The sequence below is a fragment of the Xenopus laevis genome, chromosome 7S (assembly GCF_017654675.1).
Source record: "Xenopus laevis strain J_2021 chromosome 7S, Xenopus_laevis_v10.1, whole genome shotgun sequence".
Lineage (NCBI taxonomy): Eukaryota > Metazoa > Chordata > Amphibia > Anura > Pipidae > Xenopus > Xenopus laevis.
In genome coordinates, this window is record NC_054384.1 from 47,939,239 (window position 1) to 47,964,761 (window position 25,523).

At 40.3% G+C, this 25,523-nt stretch overlaps 1 protein-coding gene across 2 annotated transcripts in view; it reads right to left on the reverse strand.

The window, feature by feature from the left end:
- Positions 1-25,523, reverse strand: part of LOC108697542 (calsyntenin-1) — a 388,939-nt gene that overhangs the window by 262,252 nt on the left and 101,164 nt on the right. For both annotated transcript variants that reach the window (XM_018227676.2, XM_018227675.2), the window contains exon 2: positions 22,443-22,565. In XM_018227676.2, the coding sequence (XP_018083165.1) occupies positions 22,443-22,565 (123 nt within the window). The remainder of the gene's footprint in view (positions 1-22,442; positions 22,566-25,523) is intronic.

The following is a 25,523-nucleotide window of genomic DNA, read 5'->3' on the forward strand; positions in this document are numbered from 1 at the left end:
GACTCCAAGGTCCTTTTCCATAATGGATTTGCCTAGTGCAGTCCCATTAAGGGTATAAGTGGCTTGGATATTTTTACATCCCAGGTGCATGACCTTACATTTATCAACATTGAATCTCATTTGCCACTTAGCTGCCCAGATTGCCAGTTTGTCAAGATCATGTTGCAAGGATGCCACATCCTGGATGGAATTAATTGGGCTGGATAATTTTGTGTCATCTGCAAACACTGATACATTACTTACAACACCCTCCCCTAAGTCATTAATGAACAAGTTAAATAAAAGTGGACCCAATACTGAGCCCTGGGGGACCCCACTAAGAACCTTACTCCAAGTAGAGAATGTCCCATTAACAACCACCCTCTGTACCCGATCCTGTAGCCAGTTTCCTATCCACGTGCAAACGACTTCATTAAGCCCAACAGACCTTAGTTTAGAAAGCAGTCGTTTGTGGGGCACAGTATCAAACGCTTTGGCAAAATCCAAATAGATCACATCTACTGCCCCCCCCCCACAGAATCTTACTTACCACATCATAAAATGCAATCAAATTCGTCTGACATGACCTATCCTTCATAAAGCCATGCTGATTGTTGCTCATAATGCCATTCATTAGGACAAAATTTTGAATGTCATCCCTTAACAAGCCTTCAAATAATTTGCCCACCACAGATGTCAAGCTTACTGGCCTATAATTGCCAGGCTGAGATTGTAATCCCTTTTTAAATATTGGAATAACATCAGCTTTTCTCCAATCCATAGGCACCATACCAGATGATAGTGAATCTGAGAAAATCAGAAATAAGGGCTGATCTAAAACTGAACTAAGCTCTCTTAGAAACCGGGGGTGTATGCCATCAGGCCCTGGAGCCTTGTTTACATTAATTTGTATTAAAGCTTTTTGAATCATATCCTGAGTCAGCCACTGACTAGATTGAGCTGAACCATTCGTGCAGTTATAAAGTGAGCCTGTGAACCCAGACTCCTCTATTGTATACACTGAAGAAAAAAATTGATTTAACACATTTGCCTTTTCTTTATCTGTTACAACCATACTGGTACCATTATTTAATGGAGCGACACTCTCAACCTACATCTTTTTACTATTAATATATTTAAAAAACTTTTTAGGGTTAGTTTTCACCTCCACCGTAATTAACTCTTCAGCCTTCCGGATTGCTGATTTACAACATTTATTACAGTGTTTATATTCATTAAATGCAGCTTCTGTCCCTACAGATTTGTAGTTTTTAAATGCCTTTCTCTTCTTTCCCATTAACTTCTTTACTTCTGTATTAAGCCACACAGGATGATTCTTAGAGCTTCTACGTTTAGTCCTTAAGGGAATAAATTGAGAACAGTAATGATTTAATATCATTTTAAAGGACAACCATTTCTGTTCTGTGTTTTTAGCTGAAAACTTATTGCTCCAATCAATGCTCTGTAGGGTAGCCCTCAAGGCACTAAAATTAGCTTTTCCAAAATTCATGTTTTTTGTTGCCCCAGTATATTTTTGTTTTTTGCACCAGACATTAAAAGATATAACATTATGGTTACTATTACCCAGGGGTTCAATTACTTGCACATTTGCTATAAGTTCTGGGTCATTTGAGATCACTAAATCAAAAATAACATTTTTTTCTGGTAGGCTCTCACAACCTGTGCAAAAAAATTGTAGTGCAATAAGTTTATAAACTTGTTCCCATTAACTGATCTAGCAGTACTGTTGCTCCAGTCAATATCTGAGTAATTAAAATCCACCATTATCATTACTTTACCTAAACTAGCAGCCTTTTCTATTTGCATTAGTAGCTTTGTCTCTTCCTCCTCACTTACATTAGGGGGTCTATAGCATACGCCTGCAATTAATTTGCTGGATTCTTTACAATTGGTTAAGAACTCCACCCATACGACTTCTGCCCCCTCATTTTCTAACATAACCTCCTCCTTTATATGAGGTTATATTAAATCCTGCCTAACATACAGACATACCCCTCCTCCTTTTCTTTTTCGCCTCTGTCCCTCCAAAACAAAGTATAGCCACTGATATTTACTGCCCAGTCATGCGACTCATTCAGCCATGTTTCGGCCACACCAATCACATCATATTTTCCTTCCAACACCAGCAGCTCTCCTATTTTACCAGTCAGACTTCTTGCATTTGTAAACATACATTTAATACTGGTACCATATTGAACATATGACAAATCTATAACCTTGCAGCTGCAGACTACTTGCTTCAGCCAAGTTTACTATCCACAAGTACCCTCAGGACTATTATGGATTTGTAATCATATTAAGGGAATAAGGGACTTGCATATTTTTACAGGTGCACCAGGTGCATTACTTTACAACACTGAATATCATCTACTACTAATACAATTAGACTGCCAATTCTTCAAGGTCCTGCTGCAAGAATCCCACATTCTGGATGGAATTGTTTCAGTTTCATAGTTTATGTCAACTGCAAAGACTAATATATTACTCAGAATTCCCTCTCGATAGTCCATAAAGTGATATAGACATTAAAAAATAGTCCTCAAAACAATGGGTCCTATTGTATCTTGCCGAAACATCTGCTTCTGTCAGTAATCTTTACCTGAACATCTAAAAACCTGATTATTTAAAAAACCTGGTAATAGGAATAAATTAAACTTTCTTTATTGGCTTGTTTCCTAATTCTACAACACAAGTATTGTACACTGTATAAAAATTTTTAAAAAAAAGGGAGAGAAAGAAGAAAGAAACCTTTTTGTGGCTGAGTAATGCCTTCTATCAAAGTAAAAACCCACTTGAGAGCTGATTTGTATATTTATATTAGATAATATTCTCCTTCTGTTCAGTGAATTCACTGCTTATTCCTCCATCAATGCACTGTAACCTCTACAAGTGGATCATGATTTCAATTATTTTACACCTTCAATTAAATGATAATGAGTATTCCTAAACATGTTATTGGATAAAAAACGAAGTGATTTATAGCTTAGCCATACACTTGTGCAACAATTAAATATAAAGTGCCCGTGCTTGTATAAAAAACAATAAATTCCTTTGATTCCACTGTGTGTACAAAACAACCGTATTTATACAAATTAATTATCACATTAACTCACTAAAGTGCCTGTGTTTCATAATTCATTGATTATAATCAATTAATACAATTAATTGATAAAGTGCCTGTGCTTCGTAACTAATAATAATCAACCTTTAAATCCAAGTTGGTAATTAATCAGTTGTGCTAAAAAAAAATTATTAAGTTTTCAGTGCTAATAGTTCATTGATTATTAAAAATTGAATTGATGCCCCCCAATTGGGGGTCGCCCAGTTGCTCCTTGAGGATAAGTAGGGAAAGCAGAAAATAGAGAGTTGGTGGAGTTGCTGCCAAGATTTCTAGTTAATTGTCTATGTCCCTTGGAGCACCACAAAGTGGGAGAAAGCAGAGACTGAAGGGCTGTGGTGGGATGCTGTACATGCGGGTCTCAGTTGCCGGCTCCACCCTCTTTACCGCCCTCTGTCCACCATGCTCAATGCACAACCACAATCTTACAATTGATGCACTTTTCTATCCTTTAGGATTCACTCATTGGCATCTAAATAGGGGATGCATATGTACAGTATTAAGGTGGCATGCAACAAAAATTTGGGTGTGAACTTAGTACTTAGCACAACTTTTAGAGTATATTCGGACATTTTACTCATAAGTACTACACTATATTATTTGTCAGTTTTTTTCCCCCTCAATGGTTTTTACCTTGAGGTATACAGCAATCCTATCCTACTGGGGAGACACCATTTGTTTTAGAGGATTAATTATCTGTATTTATGGGGCTAGACATATTGGCAGTTTCCCAGCTGCCCCAGTCATGTGACTTGTGCCTGCACTTTAGGATGGAACTACTTTCTGGCAGGCTGTTATTTCTCCTACTTAATGTAACTGAATCAGTCTCAGTGGGACTTGGCTTTTACTATTGAGTGCTGTTCTTAGATCTACCAGGCAGCTGTTATCTGGTTACCTTCCCATTGTTCTTTTGTTAGGCTGCTGGGGAGGGGGGTAAGGGAGGGGGTGATATCACTCCAACTTGCAGTACAGCATTAAAGAGTGACTAAAGTTTACCAGAGCACAAGTCACATGACTGGGGGCAGCTGGGAAACTGGCAATATGTCTAGTCCCATGTCTGTTTGCTCTTTTGAAATATGGATTTCAGTGCAGAATTAGGCTGGAGTAGCACTATTAACTGATTTAAAAAAAAAAAAAACATGTTTTCCCATGACAGTATCCCTTTAAGTTTACAGAAGGCAAAAATCTAGTATAGATAGGGTTTCCTTCACATAACATTACATAATTAACAACAGATCCTACTTCTTCAAGAAAGCAGAGGCCGCCCTACACACTCTGCACAATGAGGCACTTATCACACAATCCCCAACAGCCTCAGAGGACAGCAGTTGGCCCCAGAAAGAATGCCAAGTAGTTCTCACACCATGCTCTTCTCCTCACAATGACCAGAAGTCCACCTCCCCTAGGCCTCAGAGATCTCGGCCCCAGCTGCCACAAGAGGATAGAGACTCCTATAGATAAGTATTTAATGTGTTCTATATTTACGATTTAAATTGCTGGACACAGCATCATATTCTATTAAGGGCCGGGAATAAATACTGCCCACACTACCTAGCCCTGAGACGGCTCCACAGGAAAAGTCGCCACTCGGCAGGACACTTACTCCATGATTAGGGCTTCTCCTATTGAGATGCATGCTGTTTATATCACAGTCGCTATGTTTTTCTCTGTTTATGTTTAGTTTTGAGTTGGATTTTGATGTAATTCAGTGCTCCCACTAACTATGATGTTTACTTTACCACTTGGTACAGTATAATGCTAGCCCCCACTTCCACCCCCTCCAATGGCAAACCAATGTACTAGCTTTAGCCCTGAGATGGTGTACCTTGTAAAATATAGTCACTTTATACCAGCTTCTACAGTATGTCCCTGCAAAGATGGCTCTAAGGGTAATACCCATAACGCTATAGGACTAAATTCCCCTAGAAAACAGATGTTATCTGCATACAAGAAACCCACTTTACCAAAGAATCATACCCCCGGTTCTTCCATAGACAATATTCTAAATATTTCCTAGCTTCTGGCCGTAAGAAGAAGCACAGAGGGGTGGCAATTGTATTACACAATAACTTACCTATCATTATATCTGAAACTGACTCAGATAAGAAGGGGCAGTATGTTTCTATCAGGGGCAATCTTTATGATCAATCAATAAAGATAAAAGCCACCTATGTCCCAAACGACAATCCCAAAACCTTTTTTAACTGTTTAGTCAGCCTTTTTTAACTGTTTAGCCAAACGCCTACAAATATTAATTTATGGTGCTGTGACTAAACTAAACAACACACTTTGTAGACACCTCGAGGGAATTACACCCTAAATCATGGGGATACAACTTCTATTCTCCCCCCCATAAACAGTACTCAAGAACTGATGCCATATTACTAAATAAAGCAATGATAACTAACCTAATAGAAGCATATATCAAGCACGTGGTTAGATTATGACCAACGCTAGCTTACCTGAAGATTCAGGAAATCCCCACGAAAAGCCGGTGACACATCAATGAAAGTCTATGGAGTGTCCTCCAAATAACAGCAAATGAGCTAAAAACTACACTTCCCAATTACTGTAAGGAGAATATCACACCAGATGTAAAACCAGATATAGTGTGGGCAGCCCATAAATCTACCATACGGGAGTACCTCATACAGCACGTGGCAATATGTAGAAAGCAGGAAAGTGAGAAGAAACCGGCTAGAAAATTCCCTACAGACATTAGAGAAGCTAAACCAAGCTGAATACTCCTATCACACCTCCGCAATCAAACGGGACCTAAATGCCCTACAAATGGAGAGAGTGGACAAAGCTATACGATGGATACCTAAAGCTGGCCATTGATGTTGATATTTGAGATCTGATCGTCATGGGGAGACCACGATTTTCTCGGAACGATCGTACGAATTGTCCATCAACTAAAAAGACCAATTTGCCAGGAAAACAAAGGGTAGCTGCCTGCTTGGCCCTGCAAACATAGATAGATTGCACTGGGACCGACAAAGATTTTTTTAACCTAGCCGATCAATTTCCTGACAGATGTCAGCCGAAAATTCGCAAGATATTCGATCGTTCGAATCCCACTAACCGGACGATAATTGTGAAGGACTGGTCGGACTTTGCTAAAATCAGTCGTTTGGCAAGAGAAATCTTTGCATCTATGGGGACCTTTATATAGTAAATATTATAAATACTGCAATAAGCCAGACACATTCTTAGCAAAACTCCTGAAGGCTAAATCGCAAACAAATCAAAAAATCACTTGCATAAAGACACCTCAGGGCACTATCACTTCTAAAGCGAAGGAGATCAGAGACACATTCCTGAAGTTCTATAGAAAACTTTACATGCAAAAAGCAGCTAGTCGCAAATTACAGAACTTTGTGTCCAAACTCCCATTACCTCCATTATCACAATATGAACTTGATAAACTAAATGTAGATATATCAGATATATTAGGGCAAACATTCAGAAACACTTATACCACATCTGAAATCCGTATTTGATTATATAACCACAGATGAGCACATCCTCAAAGAGCTACTAGCAGCACATATCACCAGGGCCGCCATTAGAAATCACGGGGCCCCGTACAACAAAATTTTTGGGGCCCCCTGGGCCACGCCCACACTGACGACCAAGCTCCACCCCATATCCCGCCCACTCCACATCGCAGTTAAAAGACCACACAGACATCAGCGCTAAAAAAGTAACCCCCCCACACACAAGTTGTAAAAAGCTATTGATGGTCAGGGCCCCCTTATAAAAAATTGGGGCCCCAAAAACAAAAAAATTAAATTTTTTTTTTTTTTTTTTAAAACATTGGTGGCAGGGGCCCCCTTATAAGTTAAAAAAAAACTTGGGGCCCCAACAAAAAAAAATGTAAAAAAAACTAAAAAATAAACAAACACTGGTGGCAGGGGCCCCCTTATAAGTTAAAAACAAATTGGGGCCCCAAAAAAAAATTTGAAAAAAAAAAAAAAATTTTTTGAAAAAAAAAAAAAAAACTGGTGGCAGGGGCCCCCTTACAAGTTAAAAAAATTTGGGGCCACCAAAAAGAAAATTAATTTTTTTTAAAAAAAACAAACAAAAAAAACAATGGTGGCAAGGGGCCCCTTACGAGTTAAAAAAAAAATTGGGGCCCCAAAAAAAAAGTTTTAAAAAAAAGATTAGTGGCAGGGGCCTATAGAATATTAAAATAATACATTGGTGGCCAGGGGATTAAAAAAAAAAAAAAACACAAACTGGTGTTCAGTAGGATTGAACTCATGGCTTCAGGACTTCAACTTCGCCTCCTTTCGTGACTTCGGGTCTTTTCGCCGCTTCAGGACTTCAATTTCGGCTGTTTTCGTGACTTCGGGTCTTTGCGCTGCTTCAGGACTTCGGCTGTTTTCGTGACTTCGGGTCTTTTCGGCGCTTCGTGACTTCGGGTTTTTCCGTGACTTCGGGTCTTTTCGGCGCATCGGCTTCGGCTTTTCGGCACTTCCGCATTCGGCACGCAAGAGGCAAGACGTACGGCTCGGGCGCTCGTAAGGGGGGCCCGGATCTTCAAAAAATGCAGCGCTGCCGGGCCCCCCTTCATGCCCGGGCCCGGTACGCTTGTCCCCCCTGTCCCCCCCTGATGGCGGCCCTGCATATCACCCTAATACCACAAGCCAAACAAGGATCCCTTACACCCAAAACATTACCATCCCACCTCTTTACTAAACATAGATCTTAAATTTTAACTACCATTCTAGCCTGGAGACTATCTTCACTCCTAAATAACATAATTTTCAAGGGTCAAGTAGGGTTCATACCCCTTAGACAAGCAGGAGACACTGTGAGAAAGGTCCTCAATATCATACATCAGGCCAACACTACCAAAACACAGCTGAGAATCTTAGCTTTGGATATTTAAATAGCATTTGATTCCCTTAATTTGGAATATCTCAAAACAGTATTGCATTCATTAGGGATAGGGGAACCCTTCACTACAATACTCTACATACTACTTCCCACAGCTGCACAGTAAACCATAGAAATTTAAAAAGACAGGGATGCCCATGTCCCCTTAGCAATGGAGCCACTGGCTATAGTGATCAGGGAAGATCCAAACATTAGAGAATACACAATTGCTGGGACGGAACACAAGATCAGATGACCTACTGCTTACCGTCACACAACCACTAACCACACTACCTAATTTACGCAAGTAGACTCAGGAGTTTACATGGGTGTCAGGACTCAAGCTAAACCAAGATAAGGGTTAGTTCACACGAGGAGATTCAGGGAGATTTTGTTGCCTCGTCTTCTGAGCATCAATCTCCGTGAACTGCCTCAGCGTGTTTTCCCATAGGCTATAATGAAGTGTCGCATTCGGAAAATGCAGTGCCACGTGTGCTTTAGCGCAGGCAACTTTTCTTTATAGCCTATGGGAAGACACGCTGAGGCAGTTCAGGGAGATTGTCTCCTAGAAGACGAGGGATTAGTTGCCAGGCGACGAAATCTCCCCAAATCTCCTCATGTGAACTAACCTTTAGAGAGAATTTATGACCTGTTGAATCCTGAGACATGTTACTAAGCTAATTGAGCTCAATTTCAAATAAGGTAAAAATATATATTGTATTTAGGCATTCGCCTTACTCCTACGTTAAACACTATGTATAAATGTAACACAGTAGCTCCAGGAATGCTTTATTACTTTAGGACTCCCATTGCCATCCTACAAAAAGACCTACTAAACCTACTAGGTTTGTGACAGTCAAGAGGGGGAAGTAGGGGACAGAAGGGTAGGGGGGCTGGTCCACAGTTTGTCCAAAACAGCAAATTCGCCGTTTTGGCTGAAGATGCTGGGGAGGAAAACTCCGAACTGGCGTGTATGGAGCAGGCTGACTCTCGGAGCACCCCCGGAGGCAGTGGCTCTAATACGGGTGGTGGGGGGAGTGCAAGGAAGGAAAGGCAGGTTCTAGTTATAGGGGATTCAATTATTAGAAAGGTGGACAGGGTAAGCTGTCGCAAGGCCCCTACATGCCGAACAGTCTGCTGCTTGCCTGGTGCTAGGGTGCGGCATGTGGTGGAACGAGTGGACAGACTATTGGGAGGGGCTGGGGAAGACCCAGCGGTCTTGGTACACAAAGGTACCAATGACAAAGTTAGAGGAGGTGGTGAAGTCCTCAAAAATGATTTTAAAAAACTTGGTGCAAAGCCGAGGGTGAGGACTTCCAAGGTAATTTTCTCAGAGATATTACCTGAGCCACGAGCAACGCTAAGGAGACAGCGGGAGCGTAGGGAGATTAATGCGTGGCTGAAAGATTGGTGTAGGGAGGAGGGTTTTGGGTTTTTGGAGAACTGGGCTGATTTTTCAGTCGGCTACAGGCTCTTTGCTAGGGATGGGCTGCACCTCAATGATGATGGAGCAGCTGTTTTGGGAGAGAAGATGGCTAGAGGGTTGGAGGAGATTTTAAACTAGGTGTGGGGGGGAGGGTTCAGTAAAAGATTCAGTGGAAGACAGGTTAGATGAGATAGTGGGCAAAGAAAGGGAAAATGGGGGAAGAGATTTGGCTGGGGGTACTGTTAAGGATAGGGAGGACCACATGTCATATGTTCAATATGGTACCAGTATTAAATGTATGTTTACAAATGCAAGAAGTCTGACTGGTAAAATGGGAGAGCTGGAGCTGCTGGTGTTGGAAGGAAAATATGATGTGATTGGTGTGGCGAAACATGGCTGAATGAGTCGCATGACTGGGCAGTAAATATCAGTGGCTATACTTTGTTTCGGAGGGACAGAGGCAATAGAAAAGGAGGAGGGGTATGTCTGTATGTTAGGCAGGATTTAAAAGCTCATATAAAGGAGGAGGTTATGTTAGAAAATGAGGGGGCAGAAGCCGTATGGGTGGAGTTCTTCACCAATTGTAAAGAATCCAGCAAATTAATTGTAGGCGTATGCTATAGACCCCCTAATGTGAGGAGGAAGAGACAAAGCTCCTAATGCAAATAGAAAAGGCTGCTAGTTTAGGTAAAGTAATGATAATGGGGGATTTTAATTACCCAGATATTGACTGGAGCAACGGTACTGCTAGATCAGTTAATGGGAACAAGTTTATAAACTTATTGCACGACAATTTTTTTGCACAGGTTGTTGAGGAGCCTACCAGAAAAAATGCTATTCTTGATTTAGTGATCTCAAATGACCCAGAACTTATAGCAAATGTGCAAGTCATTGAACCCCTGGGTAATAGTGACCATAATGTTATATCTTTTAATGTCTGGTGCAAAAAACAAAAATATACTGGGGCAACAAAAAACATGAATTTTGGAAAAGCTAATTTTAGTGCCCTGAGGGCTGCCCTAAAGAGCATTGATTGGAGCAATAAGTTTTCAGCTAAAAACACAGGACAGAAATGGTTTTCCTTTAAAATGATATTAAATCATTACTGTTCTCAATTTATTCCCTTAAGGACTAAACGTAGAAGTTCTAAGAATTATCCTGTGTGGCTTAATACAGAAGTAAAGAAGTTAATGGGAAAGAAGAAAAAGGCATTTAAAAACTACAAATCTGTAGGGACAGAAGCTGCATTTAATGAATATAAACACTGTAATAAATGTTGTAAATCAGCAATCCGGAAGGCTAAGAAAAGAAATGATTGTTAATTGCGGTGGAGGTGAAAACTAACCCTAAAAAGTTTTTTAAATATATTAATAGTAAAACGATGCAGGTTGAGAGTGTTGCTCCATTAAATAATGGTACCAGTATGGTCGTAACAGATACAGAAAAGGCAAATGTGTTAAATCAGTTCTTTTCTTCAGTGTATACAATAGAGGAGTCTGGGTTCACAGGCTCACTTTATAACTGCACGAATGGTTCAGCTCAATCTAGTCAGTGGCTGACTCAGGATATGATTCAAAAAGCTTTCATACAAATTAATGTAAACAAGGCTCCAGGGCCTGATGGCATACACCACCGGGTTCTATGAGAGCTTAGTTCAGTTTTAGACCAGTCCTTATTTCTGATTTTCTCAGATTCACTGTGATCTGGTATGGTGCCTATGGATTGGAGAAAAGCTGATGTTATTCCAATATTTAAAAAGGGATTACAATCTCAGCCTGGCAATTATAGGCCAGTAAGATTGACATCTGTGGTGGGCAATTTATTTGAAGGCTTGTTAAGGGATCACATTCAAAATTTTATCCTAATGAATGGCATTATGAGCAACAATCAGCATGGCTTTATGAAGGATAGGTCATGTCAGACTAATTTGATTGCATTTTATGATGTGGTAAGTAAGATTCTGGATAGTGGGGGGGGGGCAGTAGATGTGTATCTATTTGGATTTTGCCAAAGCGTTTGATACTGTGCCCCACAAACGACTGCTTTCTAAACTAAGGTCTGTTGGGCTTAATGAAGTCGTTTGCACATGGATAGGAAACTGGCTACAGGATCGGGTACAGAGGGTGGTTGTTAATGGGACATGCTCTACTTGGAGTAAGGTTCTTAGTGGGGTCCCCCAGGGCTCAGTATTGGGTCCACTTTTATTTAACTTGTTCATTAATGACTTAGGGGAGGGTGTTGTAAGTAATGTATCAGTGTTTGCAGATGACACAAAATTATCCAGCCCAATTAATTCCATCCAGGATGTGGCATCCTTGCAACATGATTTTGACAAACTTGCAATCTGGGCAGCTAAGTGGCAAATGAGATTCAATGTTGATAAATGTAAGGTCATGCACCTGGGATGTAAAAATATCCAAGCCACTTATACCCTTAGTGGGACTGCACTAGGCAAATCCATTATGGAAAAGGACCTTGGAGTCCTTGTAGATGATAAACTTGGCTGTAGCAAGCAATGCCAGTCGGCAGCATCAAGGGCAAATAAGGTCTTGAGCTGTATTAAAAGGGGCATAGAGTCAAGGGAGGAGGGGGTCATTCTTCCACTGTATAGAGCACTTGTAAGGCCCCATCTAGAATATGCCGTACAGTTTTGGTCTCCATCACTCAAACAGGACATTATTGTATTAGAGAGGGTACAGAGAAGGGCAACTAAGCTGGTAAAGGTATTGAAAATCTTAGCTATGAGGAAAGACTGGCCAAATTGGGGTTGTTCACGCTGGAGAAGAGGCGCTTAAGGGGTGATATGATAACTATGTATAAATATATAAGGGGATCATATAATAATATCTCTACCAGTAGGTCTTGGATAGCTTTTTAGCAAGTGAGGGAATACAGGGTTATGGGAAATAGCGCATAGTACAAGTTGATCCAGGGACTAGTCCGATTGCCATTTTGGAGTCAGGAAGGAATTTTTCCCTCTCTGATGCAAATTGGAGAGGCTTCAGAAAAAAAAAAAAAGGTTGAACCCGATGGACATGTGTCTTTTTTCAACCTTACTTACAATGTAACTTTGTTACTATGTTACTAACACAGGAGCTCCAGGAATGCTTTATTACTTTAGGACTCCCTTTGCCATCCTACGAAAATACCTATTAAACTTCCAACTAATAATTATGTCTTTCATATGGGACAATAAGTGACCAAGAATTTACCAAAAAAATTATTTTCCTTCATAAAACAAAAGGCAGACGGAGAGTACCAAACCTACAACAATATTATAGAGCGGCAAGATGCACCGAAATCTCACCAATACATGGGGGAACTCTAGCCCCCCTCTGGGTGGACATAGAATCGAGCCTTGTACATCCAGTCTCGCTATCAAGCCTTCTATGGAACCCGACAATGGACATAAAAGCCCTACAAACTCACCGCCTCACTAACCTACCACATGCTCCAGTTATGGAACACTTTGAAATATAAATATTGCCTAGCATCGAGATCATCTGTGATGATCTCAATACATGGGAAACCCCTATTCCCCCCAGGCCAATCAGGTAAATGGAGCAACCAAGGGATCATGTTCGTACACCAGCTCATGGATGGATCAAGGCCATTGCAATTACCAGCGGTCAAACAAAAATTTCACCCATTATGAAAATTACCGGGCAATACAGCTAGCCCACTTTGCTCACCATTTGTGGAGAAAAGACAACATGTCACGGACATTTATGGAAGGTCTCTGTGAACTCTTCCCAATGGGTCCAAAAACATTGTCCACAATATACAACAACCTAAACCACGCAGTTTTATATGATTGACTAGGAACAGGATCTTGGAATGACACTGTCACAAGAAACCTGTCTCAAATGCTCACAAATGATCTTGAAGCTACATGTGGCTATCGTGGAAACCTCACTTAAGTTATTCCACAGAGCCTACTATGTACCAGAACGGATCCACCATATACAGCTACCTCACCTCTCTGTTTTAGGAACTGCCCCACGAATGGAACAACTTGGCATATATGGTGGGAGTGCACAGTTGCCAAAGAGCTATGAACAAAAGTAGCCTCCATTTTCTTGAAACGTTTCTATAAGAAGCAAGGTTATGCTCCTGGGATACAAATTAGAATGCCTAAATAATTCAGCACAGCGGCTTACATAACACATATGTAATGTACCTTCTCTTCATCATAAAAGTTATGGACAAGATCAAATATTTACTTGCTAACGAGTTACTTAAATATCAGCTAAACAGTCAGATAGAATTACCCACAGAATATGGGACACTTGGATACTAAATAGGGGAACCCTCCCCTCCATATGACTACTAACTAGGTAATGGGCAGAGTTACCTCTCCCTTTTCAATATAGGTCACTCTATTGTTCATTCTTTGATACAGTAAATTTACAATTAAAGAGATGATCTATAGACTGAGGAGGTCTGCTATGTACTGGCAGGAAAATGCTCTGACTGCCAAGCACATAGTACCTTCGTGCTGTGCAGTATGTAGTGCAATTAAAATTAAGTCCCCCAGCAAACAGTGTGACTGAGTGGTCTGACTGTAGGTCTTTAAAGGCAATCTGTGTGCTAGCAATTTTTCTACTAACTAAAGGTAAGCAGAAGAGACATGTGCCTAGTGGTGCTAGTCTTGAGTGCCCACAACCCTAGGCCAGTCACTGCTCTCTCAACTTCCCCCATCTTCCCATTTGCCCACAGAGCTCCATTACCAGCTTTAGGTGTGAAAACAAATCATTTTACAGTTGCAATCAGTGCTCGGCGAGTTCATTTGTCACATGTCACACAAATAATTGACTCCCTATTTTAAAATATGAGAATATTACAAGTAACCTCAGAATTACAGTTAGATCGGGTTTAAAAAAGACCAAAGTCCACCAAGTTCAACCCATCCAAATGAAACCCAGCATACATACATACACACACTGACCCCTCCATACACTCACATAAACTAAATATACTCATACATTAACTATAGAATTTCATATCACAATAGCCTTGGATATTATGCTTGTCCAAGAAATCATCCAAGCTCCTCTTAAAAGCCATCACAGCATCATCCAGCAGGGCTCCATCCCTCAAACCAGTTTAGCTGCGTGTCTCTGCACTCTCTCCAGCTTATTTATATCCCTCTTAAACATTGGAGCCCAAACTGAACCACATACTCCAGGTGAGGCCTTACCAGGGACCCATAAAGAGGCAAAGTTATGTTTTTACTCCTTGAGTTTATGCCCTTTTTTATGCAGGACAGTACTTTATTTGCTTTAGTGGCCATAGAATGACACGGCTCAGAATTTAAACAACTTGTTATCCACAAAAACCCCTAGAGTTAAGGAAACTCCCAACACACTGCCATTTAGTGTATAATGTGCATTTATATTATTTTTGTGAATTTTTGGATTCTTTTTACTGCTTGCTGCAATATCCTTACTGAAAACTGATTTTAGCTTGTCTGATTTTTTTTTTTTTTGTATTATTTATTGGCCTCCTTGTACCCGATAAACGTGAAGGTCAGTGCTGTCCAACTGGCGACCCCCTTGTGTGGCCCCCCACATGAAATTCTGCCTGCTGTGTCTGCTTACCATGTGTAAGTTTTAAAAGGTATCATGAGTGTTTACCTGCATAACACTGCATGTATCATTGCCCTAACACAGTAATATGTTAATACTTTATAAAATTCATTGATTTGATCAGCTTTTTTGTAATTGTCTTTTGTACAATAGGACCAATAGGGCAATAGAGTTGTTAATTTGGGTTGAAAAAAGACAAATGTCCAACAAGTGTGCTGTAATGGTAGGTAAGTAAGTTCATTATGCAGAGAATAAACAGGGACACAAAATGCCAAAAAAGGATTATACCTTCAAATTATTCCACTCATAAACACATGAACAGTGGACTTTACGTCACACGACAGCACAAATATATAACAGTCTTTCACTGCTGAGATTGTGGTTTTCCTGATCACCCCATGGTCATTCCCAGACAGTGAACCAACACTAAGTTTTCACCATTAGAGATCAACTTCAAGCCACACAGGATTTAAACTGGCCATAAACACAAAGCTAAAGTATTACTAATCGAGGGTTCGTACGATTTTCGGAATGTGTATTGGTCGTCCCAACATTTTTTTTTTTTTTTAACATATCTTTTTTTATTTCGTGAACAAAATGGTAACAGTACAATCTTGTCATTGCGTCATTTTTCACATTTGGTGCTTCATATGTAATAGACATTGAAAGACATTACAACAATATGAACTTGCAAAAGCATAAGGTAAGTATTACAACTTCACTTAAACAACAGGAAAAGGCAAAGAATATAAACCAAAACCAATAGTAAAATAATAAAAAAAAAAAAAAAAAAAAAAAAAAAAAGAGGGGGGGGAAGAGTAAGGAAACCTGCATAGTTAAATAGGGCAGGGTAGGCAATAGCGCGACTACAAAGAGAATAAACGGGTGGCTCTCAAATTGCTAAGTTTTCCCTAACTGGGAGACCGGTGTGTTATGACAGGTTGTATTCTCAATGACTCTGAAAAAGTAGAATTACTCGTGGGAAGAAATTAAGTTAAGGAAACAAAAGCAAAAAACCAGAGGATTTCTTAAAGTTCTCCCAAGGTTGCCATATATCGTCAAAAACTTCTTTTTTGTTATCTGCAATGGCTGTTAATAAATGCATTTCCTGAATGTAGTTGAGTCTAGAAATGAATTGAGTTATTGAAAGCGTAGGGGAAACCCAGTTAAGTGCAACAACCCAGCGCGCCGCTGCCCATATCTGAAATAGCAAAGCATTGGTAACTTTATTAAAATCTGGATTAGGGTGATTCAGTAAAAGATGTTCAGGGGTTCGTGTAATAGGGGAATCAGTTAAGTCACCTGCAATTTGGACTACCCTATTCCAAAATTGCTCTACTACTGGGCAGGACCACCACGAATGTTTATAATCACCTAGTGCTCCACAGCCTCTAAAGCACAAAGGAGAAGAGGAAGGAGAAAAATTGTGTTTACGCATTGGTGTGTAATACCATCTTGAAATTACTTTGTAAGCCATTTCCCGTATGGCAACATTGGGAGAAAATTTATGAGAGAATTCCATTACTTTGGACCAATCCTCTGTAGTCCATAATAGGTTGAAATCCCTGTCCCAAGCTTTCATATACATAGGTAAAGAGGAAGGTGGAGCCTCAATTAATATGGAGTATATAGTGGAAATATGACCTTTAGCTCGTAGGGCATTTCTACAGAGATTTTCAAATAAGGATCCAGTTAATGTAGGTTTCTTTTGTAGTTGTGAGAAATAAAAGTGGGAAAGTTGAGAATAACGTAAAAACTCTCGTGGGTGGATTGTGAGCGACTCTTTTAATGAGTTCCAAGTTCTAAACCCATGCAGGGACAATAGATCATATAATTTATTGAAATTTTGAGAGGCCCACCATTGAAAATCGCTATGAACCATCCCTGGGGGGAAATCTGGATTTCCTACCAGAGCTTGCATGTAACTATTAGTAGCCACTGGTAACAATCTCGGTTTAAGCAATTTCCAAAGTTGCATATGAAATTTAACAATGGGGTTAGTAATAGGGTATTTTTGTATATTGTTCGTAGTTAACCACAGTAGTGCTCTAACTTGCAAGGGATAAATTGAATCATTCTCAAATTCTACCCATCTGAGCATTCCTGAGTCATTATGCCACTGTATTATTTGTGCGATTCTAGCTGCCCAGTAATAATTTCTTATGTAGGGGACCTTAAGACCGCCTTGCAGTCGTGAGCGATACAATACATTTCTATTAATTCTATGGTATTTATGTTGCCATATAAATTGCCATATTTGCTTCTGTAGCAACATAAGATCCTGGGACTTTACAGCAATAGGAAGGGCTCTAAATAAATATAGTATCTTAGGGAGGACAATCATGCGCACCGCGGTTATGCGTCCAAACCATGAGATATGCAAAGCATTCCAATCTGTTAAGAAACGTTGTAATTTTTTATACATTGTAGGGAAATTAAGTGAATATAACGTTTGATATGTTTTCGTAATTTTAACCCCAAGATAGTCAACCGTAGTAGTTCGCCAGTGAAATGGAAAGTTCAGCTCCAATAATTTCAGGTGAGGTTTTGAGATATTAATCGGTAGGGCTTCTGTTTTTGAAACATTAACCCGGAGGCCTGAGATCTTGGCAAAAGTATCTAAGAGTGAGAATAAGTTAGGGAGACTCGTCAGGGGTTTGGTTAAAGTTAAACATAGGTCATCCGCATAAAGATTCAGCTTGTGGGGTTGATTATTTTTGACATATCCTGTAATGTTTACATCATTGCGGATAAGATGGGCTAATGGTTCCATTGCTAAAGCAAAAAGTAAAGGGGATAAAGGACACCCCTGACGAGTCCCCCTGTGAATTGGTACTTGTAAAGTTTGACGGTTCAAAAATTTAATGTATGCTATAGGGTGTTGATAGAGTACTCTAAGAGCCTCCAAAAAGGGACCAGAAATGTTAAATTTAGGGAGAATATGGAAAAGATATGGCCAAGTCACGCTATCAAAAGCCTTTTGTATGTCCAACATCAATACTAATAATTGAGAATGGGAAGTATTCGCATCTGCTATTATGTTGATTAACTTACGAATGCTATCAGTTGTTTGTCGGCCAGGAATAAAGCCTGTCTGATCTGGGTGTATCAAACTTGGTAAATATTGGTTTAAACGCGTGGCTAATATCTTGGAAAACAACTTAATATCTACATTAATCACAGATATAGGACGGTAGTTCTGGACTGATGAATGGTCTTTCCCAGGTTTAGGAATCAATGAAAGGTTGGCATGTACCAGTTCTGGGGGAATTGAATGCCCTTGGAGCATATCATTAAACAATACAATTAAGTGTGGTAGAAGGAGAGCTTTGAATGATTTGTAATACCGAGCCGAAAAACCGTCTGGGCCTGGGCTAGACGAGTTTTTTAAAGATTTCAAGGACTCTTCAATTTCTAAGGCAGTAATAGGGGAGTTCAAGGTAGACTGCTCTTCCATTGTAAGTTTAGGGAGGGTTACATCCGAGAATAATACCTCTTTATTAATTGTGTGGTCGGGAATGGGTATCTCATATAATTTGGTGTAGAATTTCTGAAAGACCTTTATTATTTCTAGGGGGTTATGAACCACCTCTCCTGTATCTGACTGGATAGAATGAATAGGCTTAAAGCCTTTTTCAAGTTTAAGTTTTTTGGCCAGAAATTTGTCAGGTTTATCTTTAATTTGGAACAGTTTTTGCTGAAACCATTTAAGTTGTTTAGCAGCTTTACCTTGTGTCAGTGTATTTAACTGGTGTCTGGCTTCTGATAGCTGTAAATGAATTGCAGAGGATGGATTTTGTTTATGCAAGGCGTCCAGTTGTTGTATTGTGGATTCTAATGCGGATATCTGATCAGTAACCATTTTTTTATTCTGGGTAGCAAGTCTTATTATTTCCCCCCGGATGGTGCATTTATGTGCAGCCCATAGCGTGCCCATTGATAATTCGTCATCAAGATTCTCTTTCCAATAATTCTCAATAGATTGTGATATCTGATCTCGTATCATGGAATTAGCCAACAAAGAGTCGTTTAGACGCCAAGAGGGCCTGCCTGGTAAAGTAGAGGGCAGCCGAATCGAAATGGTTATAGAAGCGTGATCTGACCAAAATATTGGGTCTATTTCTGCCGCAGTTAGATGAGGTAAGTAACCTTGAGATAGGAAAATGTAATCGATTCGTGAATAGGAGTGGTGTACAGGAGAATAAAAGGTATAGTCTGTTTGATCTGGGTGAAGGTGTCTCCAAGTATCAATTAACGAATCCTCAATCAACATTCGTTTCAAAAATTTTGGGGAGGCCGCTGACGTATTGGCAAGTAGTCCCTTACGATCTATAGTGGGGTTCATTACTAAATTAAAGTCACCCAGTAAGACTACCATCCCTTTGGCGTGCTGTTGTAACAGCTTGAAAACCTTGGAGTAAAATGTCAATAAGCCAGAGAAAGGCGCATATACATTAACTATCGTGATGTCAAAGCCCAGTACTGTCCCTTGTAATAATATATATCTACTCTCTGGGTCCATTATAGACTTGTAGGGTATGAATGCTAAATGAGATCGAAAAGCAATGGCAACACCTCTCTTTTTTTCAGCATAAGATGTTGCATAAATTTGAGAATAAGATTTGTGTAAATAGGGAGAAAGTCCCGAGTGTTGCCAGTGCGTTTCTTGGAGTCCTATTATGTCAGCTTTATGGCGCAAATAGTATTGAGCTGCCATTTTTCGTTTTGTAGGGGAATTAAGGCCTTTAACATTATGCGAAAGGATAGTTATAGCCATCTTAAACACCAGATATTCAGGCCTATGTAAACAATCGTAACAATCATAGTGAAAATCACCCAAACATCATTAACGCTTAAGCAGTGTTTGAGACAAACTTCAAAGTCAACATGAAAAGGCAAAATCTCAGTGTCACAGTATACATAATGTTCGGGAAAACCCGGTAAAAACTTACAAACTGCAGTATGAGTTATTAGCTTTATCGCCAATAGCTGGTCAGCCATATGCTCATGATAACCATATGAGTGTAAGGCGTAAAATAGGCCATGCTTGAACCAATCATTGAAGTCAATCATAGTACGTATAGCTTCAAGATCTCTAGGAACAGGATGCTGAACAGTAAACGAAAAAGTTTGAAGAAGTGCAGCTAAAACTATTAGCCAAATCGGGAATACAGGTACAGTTAATGTCTCATAGAAATTGTCCCTGAGCGTCGGTTTCATTGTAACAGCAATAAAAACAAGAATAAAAAATTTCAAATTGTCAAAAAAAGAAAAAAAAGGAGAAAAAAGAAAAACAAGAAAAAAGAAGAAAAATCGTGATAAAAGTATCAACAGTGCCTGAGGATACCTGATCCTCAAGTAGACCATAGACCTCGCTGTGTGGCTTCGCTGCAGCGATCCATGGTCGTGTAGGGGGGAGAAAAAAGCCAGCCAACCGGTATATATGAACAAAGATAGAACTTCCAGTAAGGTGAACCAATATTCACATTCCGAGATTAACATGTAGTGGGCCACACAGTGCTAGTAAAGCAAGGTGGAAAAACTATGTATTCCTGATGTCGATTTCAAATAAGCCATTTCTGGGGATTGCTGCGACTGTGGTTGTCGAGTAGCACAATCAAGAAATGAGCCAGTTCAGGAACTTCTCAGCTGTTTCGTTTCCCAAATAGGATGCAGTGTTGGAGGAAAATTTTTCTTCACAGGAGAAGAAAGTTCTGTATCAGCGAGACCAAGCCGAGTCAATAGCGATGGGCCTTCAACAGGATCTGTTATTGAAAAGAGCGATCCGTTTTTCAATACGGTAAGGCGAAAAGGGAATCCCCATCTATATTTGAGCCCTGACTGTTGCAGTAGCAGGGTAATAGGACGAAGCTCGCGGCGTTTCTGCAATGTAGACGGTGCTACATCTGGGAATAAATGGAGCGTCTCCCCTTCCAGTTCTACTGCTGGGTGTTTTCTAGCAGAAGCAAGCAAATCCTCCTTTGTTTCAAAGTAATGAAGTCTGGCGATAACATCTCGTGGGGGTTCGCCTTGTTGTGGCTTAGGGCGAAGGGCCCTGTGCACCCTGTCGAGAATAAGTAAATCTGGGCTATATTCTGGTAGCAGTTTAGAGAACAGTAAGTCAAAAACTTTGTGCAGGTCTGTAGCAGATTCTGGTACATTCCTAAGGCGAACATTATTACGCCTTGATCTGTTGTCTAGATCTTCTATGTGAAGATTAAGCGCTGTAACATTACGTTGTAAGGAGTGTACTTGCTCCTGAAGTGCGTCATGGGCCTGCACCATCGTGTCATGCTTCCCTTCTAGTGTGTCAATACGTGAACCCAATGAAGTAATTTCTTTGGTAAGATCAGTAACTGCTGACTTGAGCTCAGTATGAAACGTAGCTGATAATTTGGTAAATAAAGATTCCAAACCTGTGTCCAGGTCCTGCTTTTTCAGGCATGAGGCATGAGAAGTAGCCTTTTTCTGTTCCGGACTACTAGAAGGGGAGCCAGCGCCATCTTGGTTTTTATCCGGGCCAGGTGCTTGGCGTTTGAAAAAGTCTCTCTGTGACCCACGTTGCTTAGCACTGGACATGTTGCTATCTGCAGGGTCCTCTGGGGTCGCTGAAGATTTGTGGCGATGTTTGAAAGACAGGAGGCCCCGCAATTCACCGCGGTATGGCTTCGCTACACGGAGCGCTCAGATAGTGCGACCGATCAGCATGGCGGTTAGCTCCGCCCCCCGTCCCAACATTTTTTTGACCATGTGATCGGTCGTTTTGTCAATTGGACACAGTGTCGGACTGGCCCGGCGGGACACCGGGAAAATACCCAGTGGGCCCCGACCCTAGTGGGCCCCCGCCGGGCCAGACCCCCTCTCCCAAACAGTTTTTCGGGGAAAAACTATTTCGGCGCATCGTAGCGCCATTTGCGCACCCGCGCCTAGCGCCATTTGCCCATGCGCGCTTAGTGATTTTTGCGCATGCGCGATGCGCCGCCTGACGGAGTATGCTGATCGGCGCTTCGGCTCAAAGTAGGTAGCGGGGGCCAGAGGGGGGCCCTGGACAGCGGTCCCGGTGGGCCCCGGGCCCCCCAGTCCGACCCTGATTGGACAGGTTAGAAGATTTGTTGGCTAACAATATCTCAATGTATTGCATGACGATATCAATGGGTGACTGTCACTACTATTCGTCGAACATCAACTTTCGCATGATTGCTGTCATGACCAGAACATTGTCAGATTTGTTCTTTTACTACTTTATTTAATCTGAATGTGTGGAACCCTATTTCTATATGTTAAAATCACTGGGAAACTCTGAAAACCAAACTGGCTTGGGAGAGTGGAAACACTAATTTAGCAGTGTATATAGCATATCTTTACAAAGAAATTTTCAAACAGCAACATTAATCACCGTTATTGAAATTAAGGATGCTTTACATACCTGCATATTGGAGAGGAGAGTCTTTATCCAATGCAATTAGTGGAGGGTCCAACAAAACAGCATTATCATTTTCTGTCACAATACCATGGTAAGCGGTTTCTATCCATGGTTTATGTTTGTTTACTAAAAAGAAACAGAAGATAAACACTAATTTGTCAAAAGGTTTTTTGAAACATGGCAACATATAGGGGCAAATTTATCAAAGTGTGAAATTAGAGCTCACCACAGAAAAACTCATGCACTTTTTATTCATCTTTTTTAGAAGCATATTTATCAAATGGTGAACTCATTGATAAATTTGCTTCTAAATATCTCATAGGAATAATACACGTGTGGGGGGGTTATTCTGTGGTGAGCTCTAATTTTACACTGCTAAATCTTCCCCATAATGATATTATTTCACAAACACTGGCTATTCCAAGGAAATGGCAACTGCTGTAGTTACAATGTGGTAAGCTATAGTGATGCTTGAAAGTTTGTGAAACCTTTTAAATTTTATTTTTGCATTAATATGACGTAAAATGTGATCTGCTTTTACTTAAATGCTAAATTAAGTTAATCTGAACCCAATGAAAACAAATTAATCTAGAACATATACTTATTTATCGATGAAAATGATCCTTACATATGTGTCTAGCAAAAGCATGCAAAACATAAGATTTTCACTTCATTTGAAAGGGTTATTAAAGTTAGGCGTTTATATTGATGGGATGATAATCAGATGTGAGAGGCCTTACCATACCTATAGAAAAGGGTTGTCGCTATCGGAAATCTTCTTTAGTTCTTAAGAAGTATATTGAGTTGGAGTGAGTGGACAGACATGCAGCTAGACAGGTAAAAGGATGGAAGAAACTATGAGGAAAGACTGTGAAATTTGGGGTTCTTTTTTCCTGAAGAAAAAGCACTTGGCAGGGTAAATTATTTTTCTTTTTGCAAATACATTAGAGCACTATAGCGGGTGATATTTTCTCCTATGGAAAAGATACATTAATTATAAGCCACTCCCTTAGACGAGAAAATTACTTCTGTTTTTTTCTGCATTTCATGTGGACAGCATTATAGTTCTGGGTGCTTTTTGACAGCAAAGCTCAGGAGCTTTTTTGTAGACTCTCATACTGTAATACATGAGTCTATTTGAAAAGAGAAGGGCAAATACATGCTATATCTCTTGAGCAGTGTAAGGTGCACCAGGGGACCAACATACCCTTCTTACCTTCTGTATATGCATTAGCTTGCATTCTGATGTATGCATGTAATCTTTCATGGCTGCGCAATGGTGTTACAGCATTCAAGCTGTATCATGAATTCACTTTTACACCAAATTTGAAATTTAAAGGCACCTTCTGTTAGTAAGACTATGATTCGGGTTAACCCTTGCCTGTACTACACTTCTGATCCAACCAAGTTCTAGGGCCCCAGTGAAGACCGGTGTCGGCATGTCTCTCCTGCTCACTAAGGGATACGATTTCCCAAGCAGCCTCAAGTTTCCTAACTCATAGTTGTGATAGTCAGAAACAAAGGTGACATGACAGATGTCATATGAAGTAGCAGTTTAGAGAACCCACTTTTGTGAAATCCACTCCAATGGAGAAAAGGTATATTTACCACAAAATGTTCTATTATGTAAAGCAAGTTTTACTGTATGTAAAGAGGGTAGTCAGATTAGAGAAAGGAAGAAAGGTTTCATTGCATTATTCCAGTTCAAGTGTATGGTTTGTCCTTACCTGAAAATGAAAGGGTATAATCTAGCTGAAATAGCCCTCTCTGTTAGAGGGGAGTGGTGTCTCTGAACTGAACTTAGAGAGCTACAGTGTAAAGCATATTGAAGATACAACTTTCATTTGGTTACCTTTGCCTGTAAGGAAGGCATCTGTATACAGAGAGCAAACTCTAAGTAAACTTCTGGTGACGAATTTTCAAATATAGGAAGTGCTCGAAGGGAAAATGCAGAAACCACTAATGAAGGTAATTAAAACCTGTCTGGTGAGAAAATACATACTCATCAGATTTAAAGCTGACCTGTCACCTACACATGAAAACGGGGCTGGATTTACATAGCGGGCACCCCTAGGCCCGCTGCCATTCGTCTCCCCGCCCCCCCCCCCTTTTTTTATTCAAGCAGATTTTCATCAGGACTGAAGCAATGGGGATTGATGCACAAGAAATGTATAAAACTATTGTATTTCCTGTGCATCCCTAGTGTTTCTGAATCAATGTGGATATGGTTGGGCAGCATTCTGCCCCCCTAAAATCCTGCTGCCCTAGGCCCGGGCCTTGGTGGCCTTTCCACATATCCAATCCTGCATGAAAAGCTGTATAATGAAATTCCTTTGCAAACTAACCATGGGACCTAAATAATTTTTTTCATTAAAACATCCATATATGTTATTAAGCTGTTAAAATATCACCGGCCCCGCCTCTAAGCCTGAAGCATAGAGATGGGGCAGTCAATTACATTCACTTTCCATTGAGCAATTCTTAGATGTCACTGCTCTCTTTACATTCCCCCTTCCTCCTCAGGCTCTGTAATTGTGTAGGGCACTGGGCATCGGCATTAGGTCCCAAATTCTGGTGCATATACAAGATTTTGGGGTGAAACCTTAAACTTGCGAAGGCAAAGCGAGTGTGGGAGCTGCTAAGCAAGTATTGCATGTGATCTAAGTGTTGCATGTGAATTAAGTGTTAAGCAGCGTTAAAAACCTTAAGGCGTTGGTGTTTGCTGTGCATGCTGGGTTTTTATTTAGTGCATGCTGGGTTTTTATTTAGTGCATGCTGGGTTTTTATTTACTGCTGGTAGCAAATAGCATTTTTTTTTTCTCATTTCCCTCTTTCTTCTAATTAAGGGGGAGGGGTTAATCAGGTAAATTCTGAACAGGCTTTGTGTGCTCTGGTTGAAACCTTACACTTGTGAGGGCAAAGCGAATGTGGGAGCTGCAAAGCTAGTGTTGCATGTGAATTAAGTGTTAAGCAGCGTCAAAAACCTTAAGGCATTTAAAACTGAAAAGGTGTTGGTGAGGAATAACATTTGGGAGACTGTAAGTACCCAGTGTTAATATTAGTGGGTTTGCTGGTATTACTCAG